This window comes from Xiphophorus hellerii, chromosome 4, assembly GCF_003331165.1.
Source record: "Xiphophorus hellerii strain 12219 chromosome 4, Xiphophorus_hellerii-4.1, whole genome shotgun sequence".
Classification (NCBI taxonomy): domain Eukaryota; kingdom Metazoa; phylum Chordata; class Actinopteri; order Cyprinodontiformes; family Poeciliidae; genus Xiphophorus; species Xiphophorus hellerii.
The window spans coordinates 32,528,935-32,552,465 of record NC_045675.1 but is presented as its reverse complement, the minus strand read 5'-3'; the positions used below and the strand labels follow the sequence as shown (position 1 = coordinate 32,552,465).

The window sequence follows — 23,531 nt, the reverse complement described above, 5'->3', positions numbered from 1 at the left end:
AGAAGGATCACTGCCATTATTATGGTGCTTTTTAAAAAAAAATGTAATTGAATATTTGTTTTTACTCATTAAAACACATGATTTCAAACATAACTGAGTAAAAATATTTTAATCAAATCAAACTCCAGTAAAAGTTGAAATTCTTGCATCTATCTATCTATCTATGAAGGCATCTGTTGGCATCTCACAGACTAAGTCACTAAGACAATAGAGGAAGCTACAGGCAAGTCAAAAATCACAGTTTCTGTTTGCATGTTTAAATATAAGTGTGTGTGGCTTTGTGGGTGGGTGTGTGTGTGTGTGTGTTTGTGTCCCACACGGCCCCGCTGCTGCCACTCACTGTAAACTAGTCTGCAGCTCGTCACAGACAGACGCTGACACACTCCCAGTCTAATGTGCTCATTAGGGACTGCACAGCATACACCTAATTGATAGCCATGACACACAGAATGTACACACGCACATTATTGCAAAAAACAGTTTCTTTTTTAATGCTGCAGTAGAAAACAAGGTTATACGAAGTCATATAATGGGGATTCATTGTCAAGAACAACAACAACAGAAAACCAAAGAATGAAATGGAAAAAAGAGAGAGAGAGAGAGAGAGACAAACGGCACAGAATGCATAACAGTGTCTGTGCTGTTTACATGCCGATATTTTACACATAAGTACTTTTTTTATATTATTATTATTATTTCTCTGGCAGATGTCAGTTACTTCAGCAAATGAACTGCCAAAAAATGTAGCAGAACTTGTCACTCAAGAGGTTAGTGTAACCATGGTTACCTTTCATATCGCAAAAAGATAAAGCTGCAGTGTGGAATCACTGCAGAGTAATTAGACAGAACAAGAAAAAAAAAGTAGGACCAATCAAATAGGCATTCAACAATATGAAACAACCAAGAGTGCTTTTAAATAACAGTTTATACAGGAAATATATTCATAAAGTAAGATTTTTTTGTACAACTTTTAATATTTTTAGTGTTCATACAGGGGGCTTGTGTAGAGCAGTTTCAGATCTGTTCTTTTTTTTTCCTCAAAAAAAGAACATTTTAATCGTTTGAACATGAGCTGGGAGTAAAAAGATTTGCACTTTTACCTCCATTTTTGCTGTATTTTCAGATACATAACACATTTATAAAACTATTGTGCAAAACAAGTTTGTCTTCATATAGTGTGCACCAGCAAATAGTCATAATCCTTTTAACTTAAAAAATATAGAAATGATGCATAATTTAAACAGGAATTAACTGAATGTTTTTTTATTATTATTTACATATAGTACACAGACCTGAATTATATAGGTCCCTGATCAATCAAAGCAAAATATTACATTTTATTTCTTCTCCATACAATGTTTGTATTAAGACCTGTTTTAATTTTCCAGTCAAAAAAAAATGAAGCTTAGGGTGAAATTCTTACACTTAAAGAAGAATCTTCTTTTTAATAAACTCATTACTGTGGATGTTTAGAAAACAAGCAATGTAAAAACAGTGTACAGTAATTCTTATATTTTTATGCTTTGAAGTACCCACAAGGTTTAATTTTAAATGTTGACTCATGGATTAAAAAAAAAAAAAAAAATCGCAGACAGGAGTTTAAAAACACAAAACATAGAAATTGCACCAGATGTAGGTATAAAATATTTAACAAAACTGTTTTATTGATATGCATGCAGCTAAGCCAAAAATATCAATAAACCTAATTTCTTTTAAATAGAGAAAAACTCATCTTGCCATTTTAGAATCTATTTTATACTTTCATTTAACTTTATCCTTTTAGTTAAAAATGCTTCAAGTATGAAACTACTTTAGTCAGAGAAGAGAGGTCAAATCAAGAGATTCTGACTGGAGTAGGTCTTCCTCACATGTAACTAAAACAAAAAGAAACAAAAAAACCTCAAGTTTAAAAAAACAAAACAAAACAACAATGTGCCAACACTCTTAGCAGTAGTTTAATGGCATCGTTGTGCAGTTTCATCAGTTTTAACTCAAAAGAGTGGCACAGCAGTAGGTTGAGCTGCATTGTAAAAGTCTTGCATCGTTCCAAGCCAGTGCTACTGTTTTTCCAGCTCACACACATACATCAGATGGTCCTCGGGGGATTTCCCATGTGTCTTGCTCAAGTGAAGTTTAACAGCGTGCTTACTCGCAAATGTCCGGTTGCAGAGCTTGCACTGGTAGACCGCGCCGCATTCATCATCATCAGGAGAGGAAGATGGAGATTCAGTTGATGGCATAGACGTTGTTAAGGACGAGGAGAGCGAGATCGGTAGTGATACTGGTACAGAGGTCGGGAGGGAGGATGGGAGCGGGTGGCTGGATGGGTGGAGATTGGAGAAGAGTTTTTCAGAAAGTCCTTTGGTGTGGCGTTGATGTTGGTGATGGTGTTGCTGCGATAATTGACTGAGCAACTGCTCCCCAGAAAGCTTAGCCAGGTCGCGAAGACGAAAGCCTAAGTGGGATTCCAGGTGGCTGACGTAGGTGGACGGTGAGCGAATCTGGGATGCGCAGTCACTGCAGAAGAACACTGGGTGGCCTGAATCCAAGTTTTTTAAGAACTTGGTGCCACCAGTTCTTCTTAGCTGATACTTCACATTGGCCAGCCAGTGGGATATTGTAGTCATTGACAGACCTGTGAAACGGGAGATGTGCATCCTGTCCTGTGGGCTCAGGTCAGACATCATGTATTTGCCATCATTTGTTTGCCTCAAGCTGGAAGCAAACTGGGCTTGTAATATAAGGAGGTGTTGAGGGTTCCAGTTGGACTGGCGGCCTTTGCGCTTCTGAGCAGGTGAAACATCTTCGATTTCCTCTTGTGTGGCACCTTCGATGTCAGAGCGCTCAGACTGACTGGTTGGCGTGGAGGACTTGGACAGAGCTTGGCTTTCTGTGAGGTTTCTCAGCATGTCGGAGATGTCTGACAGGGCATTTTCTCTCAAAGGTGACGTGGACATGAAGGAAGCTATTGTAGCGGAGGCCTTTGTCATAGTGACAGCAGAAGAGGGAGAAATTGATGGGGTGGAGTTAGTAGAAGAAAGTGTAGTTGAACCCAAAGAGCCACCATTACTTCCTTTATCAGCATGTTTTCCTTTAGTGAGATCTATAGGTTGGTCGTTGTTGAGATGTTGCTGGTAGAAGTAGCGATCTAAATGACCATTACTGGTCTTTTTGGTGTGTGCTGGTGGGGTGGAGGAAGCCACTGCTGCTTTTTCTGCCAGACTGTTGCTCATCTTAAACAACATGCTCATGGGGTCAAGCGAGGGCATGGCCGGTTTAGCAGCCTTCCCCAGGTGGACGTTCATTACTGACTGCAGAGCGCTGAGAGGGTTGACAAACGGCTGTTCAGGAGGTGGATGGTCTGTGATAATAGCTGTGCTGCCACACAGAGAGGCAGGCAGTGGGGGTGTTACAGCAGTGGGCTCCACTCCATTCTCCCCAGACTCCTTTGTGGAAGCACTACTACTGGAATCTTTTTCATTCGTTCCCTTTCCATCTTGTACTACCTCCCCTACACTTGTATTTTCTGGGGTTTTACAGTCTCCTGCAGTGTTTCTTTTGGGCGACTCTCCTCGGATTAGATCTTCTGCCTCACTGACGCAGGGTGAGGGCGTGGTTCGCCTCAGAGGTAAATCACTCGCAATCATACCGGGGTCTCTCATTTTCTCCTCTACCTTAGCTACTTTCTCTGTCACTTTTTTAACTAGCTCTTCCATTGCTTGAAAGTTGTTTTTAGGGAGTGGAGAGGTTTGGCAGCTGGGAGGAGAAATCAGTGGCTGACTTTTGCCAGTAGGGGAGAGAATCTCCCCTCCACTAAACATATATTTAAGGGGAGAGCTCTTTCCAGAATTGCCAAGAGAGAGCTTCATTATGTTTGGAAGCTGGTAGGCTGCATGGATGCTGGGGTACCCACCCCAACTGGGAGCGCCATTCTGGGCTTTGTTGATGGCTGAGGTCACTGTGTTCTCCAAGGACTTGAGAATGTCAAGGCCCCCCTTTGGACTTTCATCCAGATCCTCTTCAGTCAGATAGGTGTACTTTGAAGAAATATCAAACTTCTCTTCAGATTCATCTTCCACTTCTGTCCTCTTATCTTTGTTGTGGTTATTGGCATTGATAATGTTGGACTCTTGGGTACATTCTTCTTCCTTCTCCTCTTTTTTAATTTCCACAACCATTGCCATGGGTGAGATGCTAGTCGGAGGAGGCACAGGGGCGGGTGGAGAAGAGAACGTTGTGGCAGCCAGGGGAACTGACTGGACCTTTTCTTCAACTGAAGAGTTGGATGTGGGGGCCTGGGACTCTAAAATTGGTTTGCCCTTCTTTATGGCAGAATTGGTAACCTTAATAAAGTGCCCTGTCACCATCATATGAGCAGTTAGTTCCTGCAGTGAGTCATGTGAGCTGCCACACTCCATGCATTTGAGGATTTGCGACTTCCTGGATTCAAACTGCCAGGCGTAGCTGGCACCATTTTGGTGTCCATAGCGATTGTTAGGTGTAATGTAGGGGTTGCTTATTTTCTGCAGAATGTCATTAGCATCACTGAACGAGGTTGGCTTCGGTGTGGTGCCTCCGTTAGAGTCGGGTGAACTAGGGATGTCCAGGTCAACTGGGGCCCTTTTTCGAGCAGAGGAAATGATCTTGGCAGCTACGGGTGTAACAGGTTCTTTCAGAGGCACTTTCTGGTAGTGTTTTGTCTTGATCATGTGGACGCTGAGATCCTGAAGGGATTCAAAGGAGTGTCCACAGTACATACACTTAAGTACTTTTTGTGCATCTTCCTTCCCTTCCATCTCTAGTAGGGAGCGCTTCCTGGGTTTGGACCAGCGCTTAGCCCCCTCGCTGTCTGTCTCATGGTTATCATCACGATAGTGGCCCGTCTCGTTCATGTGCACCGTGAGCTCCACCAGAGTGTCGTACGCAGCACTGCAGTCCTTACAGCGAAATTTGCTGGCACCAGTGAATATGGAGCCGTAGAGCTTGGAGCTCTGCCGGTACAGCTGAACAGTGCTGAAGAGGTTAGGTTCTGTAGAAGCTGTTGTCACCGCCACTGTGGGATGTTGCACCAAGCTCAGTCTGTTGTGGTGGTTCTGGGAAGCCTGCTGGAGACTTTTAGCCACAGCAGACTGGTGCCAGTCATAGCCTCCGCTACCACAGCTGCTGCTGCTGCTGCTACTACTGCTGCTGCTGTGACTACGAGGGGGCTTTTCTGCTGGTGGCTGACTCAAGTTCAGATTCAGTGTCGACCAATAGGAATTGCTCAGGAAGGAAGTGTAAATCGCCTTCATTTTCTCGAGGCTGTCAGCCACAGAACTTGTTGCAGCCAATATGGCCTCATCTCCGATTACCGAGGCGGCAGCATTGGTTGCAGCCATGACTGCTGAAGAGGAGGAGGGGGACAGTTCGTTGGAAAGGTCTTTAGAAAGAAGGACGTCATCCTCATTTTTCAATGAGGAGCTTTCAAAATCAGACATTCTGTCTGAGGATTCACTCAGGTGAGACTCGCTGTCCAGGTCCTGACCAGAAAAGTCCGCCGCATTGGGGGAGTCGTGAATGCCAGCGGATTCTGGCCTGTCCTTGAAAAGGAAATCCTTGTCCTGACATAGGAGCTTGCTTGCAGGCTCCTCCCCTTCTTGAGCAGAGTCTTCTCCATCAAGGTCCTCGTCCAACAAGGCTACTTCCTTCTCATCGTCGGGGACATAAACTGTTCAGACAAAGAGAGCAAAACAAATACAGAACTTTGTTAGGATCTTCTTGAAAACACATATTTCCTAAGTATTTATTTTGTCACACTTTTACACAGACATTATTTTCCAATCATTTAGAATGTCACTCCCCTGCCCTCCCATTCCCAACCCCTGAATTCTGTATTACATGAAATAAACTGGTGAGAAAGGAATAAAGACAGAGAAACTAAGGGATAGAAAAAGAATGATGAAATGTAGGAGAGGAAAAAAAATGTCTTCTCAAACATAACTTGCCACCTTATTCTTCTCAAGGGGCAACAGCTTGAAATTAAAACTAAATTTGAAATTAATGAAGCACATTCTGGCGGTGGCATTCGTTTCTGAAGTAATAAATTACTTGTATCAACCTCGGAGACAGCGGTTCCTGTCTGTCAATTAATATGTCTTACGCTTCTTCTGCAGACTCTAATGCATTCCCTAACAGACACACTCGCCATTTAAATTAAGCATGCATTTTCACTCATTACAGCGCTCAGCCTTCGCCTCCTCGTAAATAATAATATATAAAAAAAATGTATGTATGTTTGCCTAAGACAAATCTCTCCCTGTAAAACCCATTTGCTTCAATTACCAAAGATTAGAAAAAAGAAACTTTAGGTTATTATTTACAGTTTAGCTTCAGGGAGAGGGCTTGAAGCTTTCAATTTATATTCAAATCCCTCTAGTTTAAGAATATTACAATGGAAATCACACAGAAAAAAAATATGTATCAAGACAAATCACAGTCTCACATGTTGGTAAATCTCTGGATGTTCACTTTTGTTGTTAGGGCTATAAAAGTCATAAACAGCATCAGATGAGAAATGATTTATGCTCATGCAATAAGCAAACAAACATAGTAACATGCATACCTAAAACTCTGTATGTCTTAGCACTTTGAAGAAGTGTTTCTTCTTCTTCTTAGCAAAAGGATGGGCATGTGGACCCAATGGGTTTGTGACCATCACTGGGTCCTGTTACGGGTCATCATTCATCTAACCATATATGTAAACATGGAGGAGTGATTTCACAATATTGTCTGTGGGTGTTAAATGTGTATGAACCAGAGGTTGTGCATGTTTCTAATTCTGAACAGAGATGCAAAACCAGAACAGCTCCGAGGATAACTTCAGAGCGCCAAGCGTCTCTATGTTTTGATGCATTTTATCCACATTTACCTGTATGCATGGGCTTATATTACTGTCAATTATAGCTAGAGCCAATTGCATGCCATTGTGGCAGACCAGAGATGCTTAGGTTATGCAGACTGAGTGGGTCAAAAAATTCCATATGTTGAAAGCAGATAGAAATGTTCATGCAGGAAAATGGTGATAAAAAGACCAATCTAAAAATTATAATTCATCCTCTGCTCATCTCGTCTCACATTTCTAAATTAATCAATTTGAAATGTACACATCATTCCACTATTTTACAATCTGCAGCATTACATTGGTTTTGAAATGCTGCTCTGATGAGTCCTCCAGTGAGATGTGCTTAAAGTTTTGATAAAAGTGGGCAATTAAATAATAAAAATAGTACTCATGGAATATTTTTTAATCACTTCTTTGCATCTGTCATGTCTGTGGTGAAAAGACTGAAGAATAGGTGCATATTGCTTCCATATGCTGCACTTGATGGACATGTTCCGCATTTACAAGGATTTAAATCATTCTGCTGGGAACGCAGCCTGGAAATAAAATAGTGGGAGATATACAATAATATAAAATTATTTTTAAAAACAACAGATATAGATTTTTCTTCTGCTAACGTTAAATGAACATCGCACATTATGGTTCTTCCACTCAGGATTTTCAAATGGTTCCAGTCTGATTCCAGATGTGTGAACACACAGTGCAGTGCTGCACTTCAGGTTGTGTGAGGTTGAACATGAGCTGATGCTGCATGAGCAACAAAACAGAGACGTGCCTTTGTCATTGTCAGGTCCTCCGTTGCCAACGGCGATAATACAACAGCGCCGTGAGATAAACAGATGCATACACAGACAGATATCCCAGAGTCCCTTACATGTCTCTCACACACACACCCACCCCTGCGCGCCCGCACACGCACACACACCCACACACACACACACACACCAGTTGTACAATATGTATTGTACTGTAGCAACTTTTCGCCTCCAGGCAAGCATTCGGTTTCTCTGTTGAACATGCAATCTGTTCCAGCATTCAGTCTCACAATGAGGATCCATCTGAGAGGCGTTAAACACGCCACTATGAACAGCTTCTAAAAAATTGTTGGGTCACATGACACATCATCGGCTGGATGCATTTATGTAAATTTTCTTTTATGGCATTGAAATACAGCTTACTCAAAACAGCAATGATCCATTTCTGCTGGATTTTCAACACTGGTGGAGACAATACACAGATTACCGTGTTTTCATGCTTCACCCTGTTCAGGAGCTCTCTTTCTCTCTCCATCTCTCCATCTTTCGCTCTCTCTCTCTCTTTCTCCTTCTGTCTCAGAGACACATCCGCTGCCTGCACATACGTGCAGCGGAGGAGACCCTCATGTACACGCCATCTGTTCTGCATCAGCCAAAACGACAGCTGTTTAAGAGAATAACGCTGTGACTGAGGAAACAGTGGAACGCAGTGGCTCGGCGCTCCAGCTGAGGACAAACATCACTGCGGAATCACCTTTAATGCTCACAGCGCAGCTCCAACGAGCGACGCTTGTGTGAAGAGAACAAAGCATGGGTTTATTTATGTTTGTGCAGCCATCTGCATTCTTGCAAGTGTGTGATATTTAAAAGAAAGAAACAAGGAGGAAGTCAAAAGTATGATAAACTCTGGCCTAGACTTAAAATTGTTTGTTAAGATAGATAAGCACGAGTTACAAGTTATGTATTAAAATTCATAGTACAGTGGTGGCATTTGACTTATTCCTTCTGAAGCACTCTGGAATATTTTGTTATTTTATTAAGTATATAATTTTAATCCGCTGTGAAGGTAGAATATGTTTCAGTTAGAAGACTGATGGTTCCATTCCCAGTCGTCCACAGTTTAAATGTGGAAGGTGTTTGCAGATTCGTGACGCTCACACTTTTCCCCTTATTTTTGAGTCCCTCTGTATCAAGCACTCTGCCCCACATTGCAACGTGTTATTTTAGTTTTATTAGTTTTACAGAAATAATGCAGGGTAACAGAACATAAATGAACTACTACATGACTTGCCTATAAACACACATTTATGGAAATACAGAAGAAGTTTAAGTTTTGTTGTTTTGATTTTGAGAGATAAAAATATACAATTCAGGTAAAATCTATTAGAAATAGTGACAGGTCTGACTTGAAATTTTCCATTGAGTTTACTTCAGTCTGTAATTAATCACAGTTTTTCGAAAAGGATATAATGGCAAAATAAGGAACATTTTCAATTCAAAAAACCTTTTTGTTGCTAAAAGATAGAATAAGTAGACATATTAAAAATATATATTTATTGGTTCTAATCTGTTATTCTGGTTCAAAGTGTTATTCAAGACATACAGCTTTTTAGTGTTTCAGGAACTCATTCAAGTTCATTCATGGAACTTCTTCAGATATTTGAACTATAGACGCTGACGTTAGCATTGGGGACGTCTCTGCTGCGGCTACATATTTAGCATTGAAATGCTGCTTTAGCCTTGAATAGCTTCCCTGATAGGCTAACTCCTTTCAACACAACTTGAAAACATCAATAGTCTTTTCCAGCGTCCAATCAGATCGGTTTTTGAAGCAATAATTAACCTCCACTGGGCCAAGTAAAGTGGCTTTATCATCAATCACTGTGGTGTACCGGAAACATGTGAATGCAAAGGTTCCTCTCTGGACTTTTGCATTTATAAAGAGAGAGAGAGGGAGAGATTATAGTGTTAAAAATTTTAATGTGTTAATATCTATGTGATTAATTAATCAAAATTAATGTGTTAAAGTCCCAGCCCTATTTAAGAGAATTGGAAATTAAGTCTTATATCTGATGTAAACTTGTGTAAACTTGAGTGTTTAATGTAAAAATAATTACAAAAACTTGACTGAAATAAACTGTTTGTATTTTTGAAATAATGTTTCCTTTCCATATGAGAATAAATCAGATGTTCAACTATAACTAGCTGAATTTACTGCAGGAGTATTTTTCAAGGCATGTGAGGATTTTGGGTCTTAGTGAACATCTCTGAACTGTTGCAATAATCTCTGTAATGACAGATGAAGGCCATGAACGGAGGCTTCAGCGATTAGTAATCTATGTAATTTGAAAAAGGACAAAATAAATTTATAGGAATTTTGTTTCCTTCACCTGTGCTTGTTTTTCTAGTGTTAAGCCTTTTTATTATTCAGTTAGAAATCCAGTTTATAAAACGTTTTAATTTCAAAACCAAAACAGGAACCAGGTTTGCAAATCAGCCGATGACTGGAAGTGAAGGCCCAACTGTTTACTGTTTCTGACCAAATGATCTGATTGTTTTTTACAAATCTCTGACATTTAACTAAGCATGCACTGATGCAGTCATAGATCAGTATCAGCCATCTTCAGCAGATACTGGCAGATTAAACTATGAAAACAATAGATTTATTTTCTCCTGTTCTGCTGTTCCTCGTTCAGTCATTCACACATTAACAAACTGTTCACTAACTACAGATGATCAGGAGTACATGCTGTTGACTGGTGTGTTTATGTCCAAGACAGATGCTTCAATAATGCTCTGTTGCTGCAGTTTTGTCAAAAATGAAAAACAAAATAATGATTTTAAAATATTGTAACGTGTGAAAAATTCTTCATTAATAACAATTATTTCAGATTTCCCTATCTTTCACCCATCTGACTGTTTTTCCAGGATTCCTATCCATGACATATTTCTGAGAATTATACAACATAGACAGACTAAAAGCACCTTTTCTAAATAACAAACTTTAGGCAAGTATTGTCACTAAGTTCACATTTTTGTATTAATGTTTTTTATAGGTCAGGTGTCTGAGAGCTCAGGAGCTGCATGTGGTTCTACAGACCCTCCACTGTGGCTGGTTAGAATTAGGTAATGTTTTAAACTACGAAGATTATTATAAAATGTTATCTTTATCAGTTCTTCATATGTATTTTCATGCAAGATTCTGCAAAGAATGACACCAAAGTGTAAAGAACATTCTTTTTCATTACCGAAAGTATTTTTCATGAAAAAGTTTGCAAACTAACTGTGACACTATTTTCTTGAAACACTGACTGTCCCATTAGATTAAATATATAAAGCTTGAATGTAGAACTAAAGTTGTTCTTTAGTTTAAATACAGTGATGTAAGGTTTTCCTGGTGTTTGCTGAATATTTTTTTTTATTTTAAACATTGTAGTAGATGGATGGTGTCTTTAAAATCCCTTGTCCTGGAGCAAAACTCAATACATTATAATAATTTAAAACAATTAAAGGAATACTAAGATAATATATTATGACAATTAGGGTTAGAATTCAAATAAATAATTATAAAAGCATCAATAAATTGTATTAAAAAATATTTTTATATATTTTCCAACTCCATTGAAATTTGTCCCAAGTTTTTGTCAACACCGTCAGAAATAAAAATAATGTAAAAAAATCAGGCATTATTGAGGGACATCAGAACTTCTGAGGACCTCTTCCTTTCTCTTCCTTTGCTAAGAGGGCAAAGCAGCTCTGGTTAGCTTATGTTATTATTTAGTTTTTTTCTTCTGTATTATTCCTAAGTTGTTGTCACAACCCTGATGTGTCAACACCATAACTGACAAGTTACAAAACTTTGATGAAATTTTGTGAACTAAATGCTCATTTTTAGTATACTGTAAAGATTTCATGGACCTGATGAGCTACAATATGGCCTCCTTCAGAATAACCATCCATCCATTTTCTAACACCCTTGTTGTGGGGTCAGGAGGGTTGCCGGTGCCTATCTCCAGCTAACGTTCCGGGCGAGAGGCGGGGTCACCCTGGACAGGTCGCCAGTCTGTCGCAGTGCAACACAGAGACAGACACAGGACAAACAACCATGCACACACACACGTAGGGATAATTTAGAGAAACCAATTAACCTAACTGTCATGTTTCTGGACTGTGGGAGGAAGCCGGAGTACCTGGAGAGAACCCACGCATGCACAGGGAGAACATACAAACTCCGTGCAGAAAGACTTCGGGCCGGGAATCGAACTCAGGACCTTCTTGCTGCAAGGCAACAGTGCTACCAACTGCACGACTGTGCAGCCCCCCTTCAGAATAACATCATATAAATTGAGGTAGTTTGGCATTTTGTCAACTCCGTCAGTTTTGAACTGACAATCTGACTCTCTCAGTGATAGTGTTGACAAATCTCACTTAAATGTGCAGTTAATTCATTTTAATGTCTTTTACATAAATGGCATTACTTCACATGTATCAAATATTTCTTTTTACTCACTAGTTTGTCACCACCTTCAGCTCTGTGTCAACTCCGTCATGCACTGTCAACTCCGTCAGATGGACTTTATGTTGTTTCTTGTTTTAAATAATATTTCTTTTGTTTCTTGAGAAGCATTTGTCTGTAAAAGTGAGTAAAAATATAACTAATAGGGTCATTAAAAATTTATTTTTGTCAGATGATGATGACAAAGTTCTAGGTCACGTCCATTAAAAATGTAATTTTCAAAAAAATGTTGCAACTGAGAGCCTGCACCTTGGCATCTTTACATTTCCAAAACATTATTTGTCATATTTGAATACATGAGCTTAAGGAATAATTTAAAAAATTTGTGGGGGACATTTAAACCCATTTTGTCCCACTTCTCAAGAATCACTGCTAAACATATCTCTAATAGTGCGTCTCATAAAAATAACAGTTATGTTGAATTTGTGGCTCAAATAAATTTTTGGTCTGAAGGCAAAAGTGGTTCTTATGGTTTTAAAGGTTGCTGACCTAAAGCTGGCCTAACATAATACTCGTATCTTAAATGTTGTGTTTTCATCAGCTGCAAGAAGAAAATAACCACAACTAACAGATTTAAAGCTTTGAAAAAATAAACCTGTATGGAATTAAATAAGGCAACATCCACACTGAACCGTTTCCCAAAACGTTTCCGATCACACAGCAGACACGTACGCAAAATTTTCAGTCTGAAACTCACAAGTGGTTTCCATGTGGACACAGGGCACAAATGTTTAAAAACCTTCACATTTCAGATGAAAAATGAAAATAAAATGAATAAATAAATAATATTTCTGTGTGGACAGATCCATAGATAGTAAGTTCACCCATCTTTACGAGTGTGAGAGCCAAAACTAAGCCAGTCACAACAAGCAATTAATCGCATGATAAATTAAAGTTAGCTCCATAATTTCTATTCTGATGATTCATATTTTTTGAAGCGCAATTTTGTTTGTAGTTTCGGTTGTAAGTGGATTTTACTTCCGTTTTATTTACTGCTTTTGGTTGTCCTGTTTTATTTTGGATATTTCAGATATATTTCCGTTCTACTCTTGTGTGTTCTTTAGAAGATGAAAGTATATTGGGCTTTGAGAAGCCAAACTTGCACTATTCTGCAATTATCATTATATTATTTGAAAATGGCCTCAAAACAACATTTTCTTTTAGCACAATAATGACTGTGACAGTTTATCGTCCAGCAAAATATGTTATTGTGTCGAGCCTGGCCAAAACAGTTCTGATGCTCCACACCGGAAAATGCAACACGGATAAAGCTGCTCGTTTGTCACAAAGTAGTGAAGTGTTCGTTCAGAGATTTAAACCGAGAGAAGAAATCACAGATGTGGATACATGTGAACACTGAAGAAGCAGAAAGACTTGCAGAAATGATCCCCTGAAGGCATCTGGCTTTGGCCCAGAATGAAAGGTTCACAACACCATGGCCCAAAATCCTGAGCTAAACATGGAGCAGCAGGAGAGCGAGCCGAACACACCAGGTATGCAGGTGCTCTTTTAATTAGTGCAAAGAGAGATGGAGTGAATTCTTGATGAACAGTCAGCAGGAGAGAGGATGAAGGTTGGAGCTCAAACTCAAGAGAATCAGGCTCAGCAGAGCAAAAGAGAAGGCAAAAAAAAGCAAACTCCTTTCAAGCTTCAAGGATTGTAGTCAGTTGTACTCAAACTACAAAGTTGACATCTCTGCTAATTCTATAACACAGAATCCAACCTGGAACAGTTATGAGTTCCACTGATATCAAAAATCCTTGTAATTATGATGAAGCTGAGTATCTTTGTGTTCCTGTCTGTCCATAAAGGGAGGAAATCTTTTAGCATTCTGCAGATGTTATGATGTTAGGAAACCGTTTATCATGCTTATATAACCACTTAACAGCCCTATCAGACATACAGGCACGTCAGCGCTGCCTGTTTACACTTCAGCTTAGATCGAGCTGTTTCTCTCAGAGAGTGTGTGTTCCACAGAAGGAGAAAAACCAGAGGTGAAGAAACATCACTCCTTTCTTGTGAAACAAAACCCACAACATTCCAGTCACCCCGAGACAAATTTCCTCACACCTTTCCCAGTGAATTTCTGTGTTCTACGCTTCAAGTTGTCCAACCCGCTGAGATCTTCTAATCTTCACCCTTGCTTCCCCCCCAGCCCTCTCTAATCACCAGTGCAACCCACGTTAATAAAGTTAATTGAATCTGAGATCAATAATGCTTAATTATGGTGATTTGACATGCGCAGACATATTAGTCGGGGGACTTAATGGGTGTGTGTGTGTGTGTGTGTGTGTGGGTGTGTGTGTGTGTGCGGCTTGGTGCAGCGGGAGCCTCAGGACTGATGAGGTGTGCTGCAGGTTGTGAGAGGTGTTGCATCGACCCCGATGGCTGACGAATTGAATCGCTTCTTTAAACATGACTTTCTAAACTTGCAACGCAGTTTTAGCATCACTGCAGTCGAACGCAGTAAATCCTCGTCCACTGCTGGGTCGTGTTGCTGTAAGCTTTAGGATTTACTGTGCTTATTTTTCAAAGACGCACCAATCTGTCAGCTGATCAGGGTCAGTCATGTTTCCCTTTAATCAGCTCCCATCAGTAATAAGCAGGTCAAAACAACCAAAATGTGGAATGAAACATGTTCAATAAACTCATCAAGACCATAAACTCTCATCTTTTATTGTCCATAAACGCACCAGCCAACAGTAGGTACACTGTCAAACATCTCAGCCACATTTACAGTAGTTGTGTCTACTAACTTATATTCTTCAAGTCAAATACATTTTTCCTGCTTTAGATTTAAATGTGTGAGCTGATGAAATAAACTTACAGTAGTAAGCTGTTAAGTTTTTATTCATTTTGTTACAACTCCAAGAGTTGGGCAAACAAGGATTTTTAAAGGGGAAGTATTATGTATTTTCTAGGCACACAATGCATTCAGTTGTTATAAAAAATGCTCTATATATCAAACATGACTTAAAAGAAATTTGAGTTTGATTAGTAACTCCAATTCTAACCATTTCAATCAATATTTGTGTAAAATGATCTTTTTTTATTTCTCACAGATAAAGGATCAATGACGACAACCTACTCATTTACTCATTTGGACATAAAAAATGGAATTTACATTTTTTATGTCCACTGAAAAAAAACCTAGACACAAAAAAACTATAATTTCCTTGAAATTGACTTTGGTAAATTTTTTTATATTACACTTTTTTTTTTTCCAACGGGTGATCTTTATAATTAAATTTGAGACACACATACTGTTCTGGGTCAAACTGACCCACTGATTAAAATCAAGATAATCGAGTCATGCAGAGAGTATTTATGTTTTCCTCCACTTCTGCTGAGTTTCCTCTCAGTGTGGGTGGAGTTTGTCCACGTGAACAGAAAAGATTCCCGTCAAAAGTTGTATGAACACCTGCTTTCTCGCAGTTTCCTAGTGAAATAAAGAGAATAGTGAGAAAGTGGGCTTGTGTGTGTATGTGTGTGGTGGTGTGTGTTTGTGTGTGTTGGTGAAATATGGTTCATATCTGCAAGGAAACATAGATTTGGACATTTTTTAAAATCTTTTTCTGCACTTTAACTTGACTGCCGGTCAAGTTGACCCGAACAGTATCTATGTAAAAAGTAGACCTAGGGGTTGGTACAAATGTGTAAAATGAATACATTTTCAATTTCTATGTAGAGTGCACCTATTAAGGCAAATAGAATAAGTTCCATGCAAAAAAAATACTTCCAACTATTTTTTAAAAAATTTTAAACTTTAAAACGGGTCAATTTGACCCGCAACATAACAGGAGGTTTAAGTCAAGTGTTAGGTCTAAATTTGGTCTTTATCTCATATAGTGAGGGGAAAAAAATTGCATGTTTTTATTCAGTGTATGTAAACTTCTGGCTGTAGGTATGTAAACAAAAATAAAACTGAATATTAAAATGCCATTTAAACTTCTATCTTACAAAGAGAAGTACTCTTATTTCTTCCATAACAGAAATAAAAAAAACTTCTCAGGTGCAAGTGTTGCTATAAACCTGGAGCTTTGCTCTGGATTTGTCTCTGCGGTTTATTGTGGATGTTCTGTTTCTAAGGTGGTAAATAGTAGCCATGCTGGCAGCATGTGCAGCAGCTCAGATGCGGAATGGCAGCAGAAAGCGCGTCTGTCTCTGGTTCTGATTATTCAGAAACACAGATGTAGCTTGTTGCCCACAAATGTATGTGTATGTGAGAGGGTTTAGGAGGGAGGGGGGGGGGACATGTTAGCCTGGCTAATCATCTCCCCATGCCACTCAGCTGGGGGTTCCTGACAACATATTCACATGCTGTCCCTACATTGCCTACACAAGAGTGCATGTCTGGGTTAGAGAGCTCCTGACATACTGGGGTGTGTGGGGGTGTGTGTGTGCGGGTGTGTTCATACAAGAGCAGCGTTTATTTTTAGTACAGTTGCTATTTTGTAAAAATGCCACATGCAGAGTAAGAAGCATGCTGCTCTATATAAGAATGCTAGAGTGCAACACTAGCATGCTGCCTCTTTAATGGATCTGTAGTTTTTAATTCTGTCATTTTTACACCCAGTAGTAATGAGCCTGTGTGAGTTTATTTGGGACTAAGAGAGAGAGAAAGAAAAGAATACAAGTTATAGTTTAACAAATAAAAAAGAAAATATATACATTTATACTCACACAAACACAGAAAGGTCATTAAAAAATGTTATTGAAGCAATACGGCCATATCTTTTATATTTATTTACTTAATCACTAATGTGATTTATTACAGTTCAAACTTAAAGGGAAATATTTCGGTGAGATTTGAATAATTGTACCGCTCATTTGATAAAGGAGATCTAAATGTTTATGTGCAGACCTCTCACTCTGACTGGTTCTGCTGGAGGTTTCTTCCTGTCATTTGTTTTTTTTTTAATAAACTCTACAGATGTTTGTTCCATAAACGTTTCAGGGACAATGGACAATACACATTCACAAAATGCTGTACATGCTACAGAACTTAGCAATTCATAAAAAAGTCTTTTTTTTTTTTTTTACATTTTTTGTTGACTTTTCACAGACACCCGTAAACAGGCTTTCTAGATCTGCTAACGTAGGTGGCAGAATATGAGACAATGGAACAGTGAATGTGTCGGTTTTCTGTCTCAGTTTCCCTGTGAGATAAAATGACGCCCAGCCTTTGTTATCACCAGCGGCTGCATCAGAAGAGGAGGCCGAGGTAAGTAGAGGCTGCAGCGGATCTTCTGCTTTACTTTGACAGCGTGGGAAATGTTAAACACGGACTACAATTTTGACTATTTGTCAATATCATATTTTTTCCACTGATACATATGTGGTGCATTGACATAAGCAGGTTATATCAGTGAAGCATGTTATTTTTCAAAACCAATTACATACACGCAGAATATCAATGATGTGTTGAAGACATTTCCAGTTCCAATGGTGCCTGAACGCATCAGCTGGGACTGTGTTTCCAGCTTTTGTAGTGAGCGGGTCAGTCATGTTTCCACGCCCCCCGCCCCCATGCCAAAACAGGACCAAAAGTTTGAAACTGCGAAGAAAAAAAAAAATAAAGAAAAAAAATCTTAAACTGAGGGGGAAAAAAACTTGAATTTGAAAAGTAGTTTTTGAAAATTTCTTCAGTTTTTTTTTTCTTCAGTTTCAAATCTTTATTTTCAGTTTGGGTTTTTTTTCAGTTTCAAATCTTTTCTTTTTCAGTTTCATTTTTTACTTTCTTTTGAACAAACTTTACGGCCTCAATATAGCTCCATACATGGTACATTCTTGCTGCCGGACAATAACAACTGGACCAGCAGTTCAGAGAATGTTACACAAATAGACATATTTTCAGGCACAGCTAGAGAACGGTCAGCTAGAAACAAGGTCAATATTTTTCACAAACCTTCTGAGATTGGAACAACTTAATTCACTTCTTTTGAGATGACAATCAGTCTGTTAGTATGTGAGCACATAGACGGTATGTTGCCTACGCTACATAAATATTATTAGGGGGTGAATGATAGTAAATTACCCTCTGGATCTTCTTTGTTATTCAGATGGCTCGCGCTCAGAGCAGTGTCTGTCTGAAAGGGTTTGGGGCAACCTGGGGTCACGAGCATTTGTCACTGGAGACAGACAGACGGACGGTTGGATTTGAGTATGTGGCTGTGTTTGTACTTTGGCAAGACGAAATAGACAGTAGTGGTGTGCAGAGTTAGCCAAGTAGGGCAGAGGAGCATTTATCATTTCCATCATCTCTCATTTGGTTATTTTAAAGCCCAGCTCTGGCGCTTTTCTGCCTGGTTCTCTTTAATTCATTCTCCCACTGACTTTACCATCTCAGATCTGCTTCAAACACACACACATGCATTTATTTGACCTCACAGTCTTTCTATTCATTAATTTCTTGATCTTTCTCACAGTTCCTCCTCAGTCTCATTGACAGTAAGCATGATTGGCCAAAAGAGAAAGGAAGAACACATAAATAACAATTTGCACTTTATGCTTTTAGACATGTAAAAAAAAAACAAAAAAAAACTGCAAGGAAATTTCTGTTTTTCTGCTACACGTATCCATGTGTGCACCTTTTTGAAAGGACACACACTCTTTGCAGAGCAGTCTGGTTAGTTGCTGGGTATCTATTGCCTGCCAGTCTGCTCTGATCTCTTTGGACAGCTCTGATCAAAAGATGTCATCCAACCCAGCAGACCGGGCTCACTGGGAAAGTCAGGAATGGTGGGAGTGTCTGCGTACGTGTGAGCATGCGTGCGTGTCTCGGAGTAAATCGTACAGTGGTCTGGGTGTAAATAAAATGACAGGATCAGTTTAAGGTCCTGTCAAGTAGGCAGCAGGCGATTATGATAACGCCCGGTCTGTTCCAACGCAAACGGACACCCTTAAATTTACCGGCCGGAGGATAATATACATGATATAGCTCTTTTTCCCCGTGTTTTTCCTGCCGCCTGCCTCTGCGCTTCGTCTTTCATTGCTTTATTTTGCTCCACATATCCTTGTGCAACATGACCTTTATTTTTTTTCCTTTTGTTCTGAGAGTAAACAGAGTACTACAGGCTTCAGGTAGAGCTGCGGAAAACTAAAGCTAATTTAGGTTATTCACATCAGATTCATGTAAAGTGCTAAATTATACCTAATGTTTCAGGAACTCCTGATCATTCATGAAGCTTCTTTCAAAAACTCCTCCTTTAGAAATGTGGACATTGATATTAGCATTGGTGACATCTGTGCTGCCGCAACATGATTAGCATTGAGATGCTACATTAGGCTAGAATCAATCAATTGTCCCGAGGGCAGTTAAAAGTTGTTTACATAATAAAAACACAAAAATACAAAGTCATAAAACTCAACATACAGTCAACAACTGAGAAAATAAGCAATAATTATTATATTTTGATGAGTCTGCTCTGCATCAACAGAACCAGAAGACCTGAGAAGTTCTGGAAGGTTGATACAATAACAGCAGATCTTTAATGTGTTGTGGTGCTAAACCGTTCAGACATTAATAAACTAACAACAGTATTTTATGTCTTCAGTAAGTCTACTCTCTACGCTGACAGACTAACTCCTTTTAGGACAACTTGAACACAACAGTGGTCATTTCCAGAGTCTCATTAGATTGTTTTTCTTTTTTAAGAAAAAAATAACCTCCAGTATGCCAAGGGAAGTGGCTTCGTCATCTATCTCTGTTGTTTGAAGGTGTGCCAGGTTTTCAGGTGTACCAGAAACGCGTAATGGCCAGAACCAGTGTATGTAAAACAACGAAAAATTCCACAAAGCTTTTTAACGCATTAAAATCTATGTTGTTATTTAATCAGAAGTATGGCATTAAATCCCAGCACTGACTAAAAGAAAACCATCTGCACCGACAAAGAAAAAGGAAACAAAATTAACCCGATCTAAAAGCTTGTTTGTTTTAAGAAGAGCAAAAGAGAAATTTGTAAAACAGAACAGGCCGGGCTATAAAAAGGTGTAAAATGTGAGTGCTTTTGGAGGAAAGAAAAACGGCTCCCAATAAAGTGGGAAAACAGGGCTGCTCTGAGGCAATTTAGACTGCAAAACACAAACCATTAAGTTTGTGCATTATCTTTTAATTTAATCTTGAATGATTTATAATCCATCACACAAGGCTTCAACCATATCCAATTATTCTCTGCTGCTTGATTGACAACAAAGGTGATTTATTAATCTAATAAAAACTGATGTGCTCTCCACTTGCTCTGAAAATAACCAGCCGGATGGAGAGCTTTAAAACACACTCGTGCGCGAACGCACCTACACACTGCCTTTCTAAGAGCTATGGAATCAATACGTCGTGTATTTATTTTGAAGTGTATCATTTTGTGCGCAAGGTTAAAGTATGTGTTTAAACCCTTTGAGAAAATCACTTAAGAATCTCTTTGCTTAAAAGAGAAATCAGTCTCCGTCCAGCCTGCGTGCCGTGCCAGAGATCGGAAATCAAAATGTCGGGCATGGTGACGAGTGATTTTTATTTTTTTTTTTTTCCCCTATGCAAGGCCGAATGACTATATTAGGCTTTAATTCCTCCATCTATGGTGTATATGTCATCTTAGTCTCAGCTTTATAGGCTAATGTTACTTTCAATCTCGGGGTATTAATGGAAAAACAGAGAGCCGATACCCTGCAGTGGTGGCGACCATTTGTTGATGAGCAGCAGGATGGGACTTCGGGGGTTAACGGTCTACAGTTCACATGCATATAAATGTAGGAGAATGTCATTAAGAATTATTAGCATGTTTACAGCACCAAGCCATGTATGAACCTCATTTAATGAGGCTTATAGTTAAAGGCGCATGTTTTTTTTTTTCTTTCTGGCTTTGATGTGCAAACACACACACACACACACGCCCATACACCCCCACACACACACACACACTAAAGAACCTGTTTTTGTTGGGTTTCAGTTAAAAAAACGTGTTGCCATCATTTAAGCTGTCACACAGTTATGAGCTTTGTAAAGTTGACTGGACACTTACACCTGTAACAGTAAACATGTTTAAGGACTGAAGATGATTAACGTTACAAAGATTTTAAATTTTAAATTAACGGACAGATGGATGGATGGATGGATGGATGGATGGATGGATGGATGGACGGACGGACATTAAAGTATTAAATGACCATGAAGCGGAGAACCACCAAGTGGTTAGATAATTATAAATTGAATTATTCATACGGTATGTGATCATGTTCAATCTTATTTTCAAGGCTCTAGCATCCAGAGGTGAGTAAAGTGGAAAGTGTAGTCTTAAGTGCTGTACTATTTAATTAATAATTTTACCTTTGGGTCATTAAATATGTTTTAAGCAAACTTTTGAAATGTCGCAAAAACAAATGAATAAATAAAATGCAGATTAGGTGAATTTTGAGAACATTTTCAAAATATTGCAAAAAGAAAAAGAAAAAAAGCAGATTAGGCGTGTTTCCATCTGCTGGTTTGCAGCAAAATAACCAGGCTACATAAAGCATGATTTCGTCAGATGATGACGTTATGACTTTAATAAACAAGATATAGAGGTGGCATACTAGCACGGACCACACTTCTCAGAGTAATGGAGAAAATTCTAAGTCCAAACCTTCAGCAAGGAAAGGAGGATTTTGTCAGAGTTTTGTGCCCATGGTAAGGCACAGACCCAGCAGTGGAGCCCAGCCTGGAGTGTCTCTCACCAGCCACTCTTGGCTATCCTTCTCCCCTCTTGAAGGGTTGGACTTTAAGAGTTTCATGTGTCTTGATCGGAGAGGATGGAATAAAATGTTATACTAATATGCTTCTTAAAGACAATCAACAATACAACAACAAACACAATACATCACAATACATCGAACTAGACATTCCTGTTTTCTTTTGATGCTTCGCTAATTGATAAACCACTTTGTACCTACGCGTTACCATGTCATCAGCTCCTGCTTTTGTTGTTTTCCAATAAACAAACCACTATGTACCCATGTACTTAAACATTGCAAACACTTCCTTTGTCTTGGTAGTAAGGTATTTTAACCAATTTTCTGAACAAGTTGTGTACAAAATGACCAAAGCTGCTAAAGTACAAAGTAACTCTCCGCTGCTTCAGGTGTATACACAGACACAAACCATTTCCTTGTGTAATAGCTTGAATGATGTGACAAAGAATAGGAGTAAACCTGGGTTTCAGTGTATGGATAACTCCAGGGAATCTCACTATAATTTATGTTACAAGGTGCAATTAAAATGAAGCTATTGAGTAACAACGTTTCTGTGTAGTTTTACCATGTGGCTAGTGTCAAGGTACCATTCAGTATGGCAGCAGACATGATAGATTTCTGGTTCTTGTGAGGCACCAGAACCTTTCATCTTAGCCACAGGGTGCCATGTGTGTTTTAGTATGGTGGGTATTCAGTTTCAAAGAGCTGACTATTGGTGTCTTAGACTAGCAGCGGGATAAACATATAAAAGCAGTAATGACTTAAGTCATTAAGGAGTGTGCCAATTTTAATCAGCTAATTAAGCCAAACGATCATGTTAAAGTATGAAAAAAAAACTAGTTTATGTTAAGCAAATATTGTCAGAAGTACATCAGTAAAGTGTGGGAATGGGTGTGTTTCTTCACCAGTATGTCTCAAAATCTACCAACTCATGCAGAACCTAAAATTAACCAGGCAATTCATGCTCTGATTCATTCCGGGAAGATTTTCCATGTGAAAACCCGAAAGTTTTATTCACCATCAAAACCGACAGTATCTGGTGTTTTAGACACACCACTGGGTGCCGCAGCAGCTGTGTGAAAGACGTCACGTGACAGCAATACACACATAGGCACGAACACACCAGAACCCCGACCAAATGGAAAACAGACAGGTCTGGCATGCCTGGACACAGGCCACAATTGATTAGTGCGATTTACAACATACAGTACACCCAAACACACGCACATATGCAAACATACATAGAGCACACTTACTTTCAGAAGTCTGGTGGGGGTGTGTGTGCGTGTGCATGGGTGTGTGTGTATTGTGTTGGTGCTGGTTTCTTATATGTCTGTGGAATCCATAAACACTTTGCCTTGTCAGGATTTTGTCTAACATTGTTTCTCCTCTGACAGCAAGACACGAGCTTTCACTGTCTGGCTAACTCTGTCTCTCTCTTTCTCTCGCTCACACACCCACACACATGAACGCATACACCAAAGTACAACTGCCAAGCAATTTTACAAGAATAAATAAATAACAAATTATGACATTATTTATTTTGTGGTAGGAAAACATATTAAACTGACGAAATTGTGTTTCATATAAATATATTTATACCCAACTTAAAAGTTTGAAGGTGTGAAGATTTGACAGAGCGACAGCTGGAAGTATT

At 39.1% G+C, this 23,531-nt stretch overlaps 1 protein-coding gene across 1 annotated transcript in view; it reads right to left on the bottom strand.

The window, feature by feature from the left end:
* Positions 1-467: 467 nt before the first annotated feature.
* The window catches only part of tshz3b (teashirt zinc finger homeobox 3b), a 48,088-nt gene continuing 25,024 nt past the window's right edge, over positions 468-23,531 (bottom strand). Inside the window, exon 3 of the mRNA XM_032560558.1 lies at positions 468-5,707. Within this exon, the coding sequence (XP_032416449.1) occupies positions 2,058-5,707 (3,650 nt within the window). The 3' untranslated portion in view covers positions 468-2,057. The remainder of the gene's footprint in view (positions 5,708-23,531) is intronic.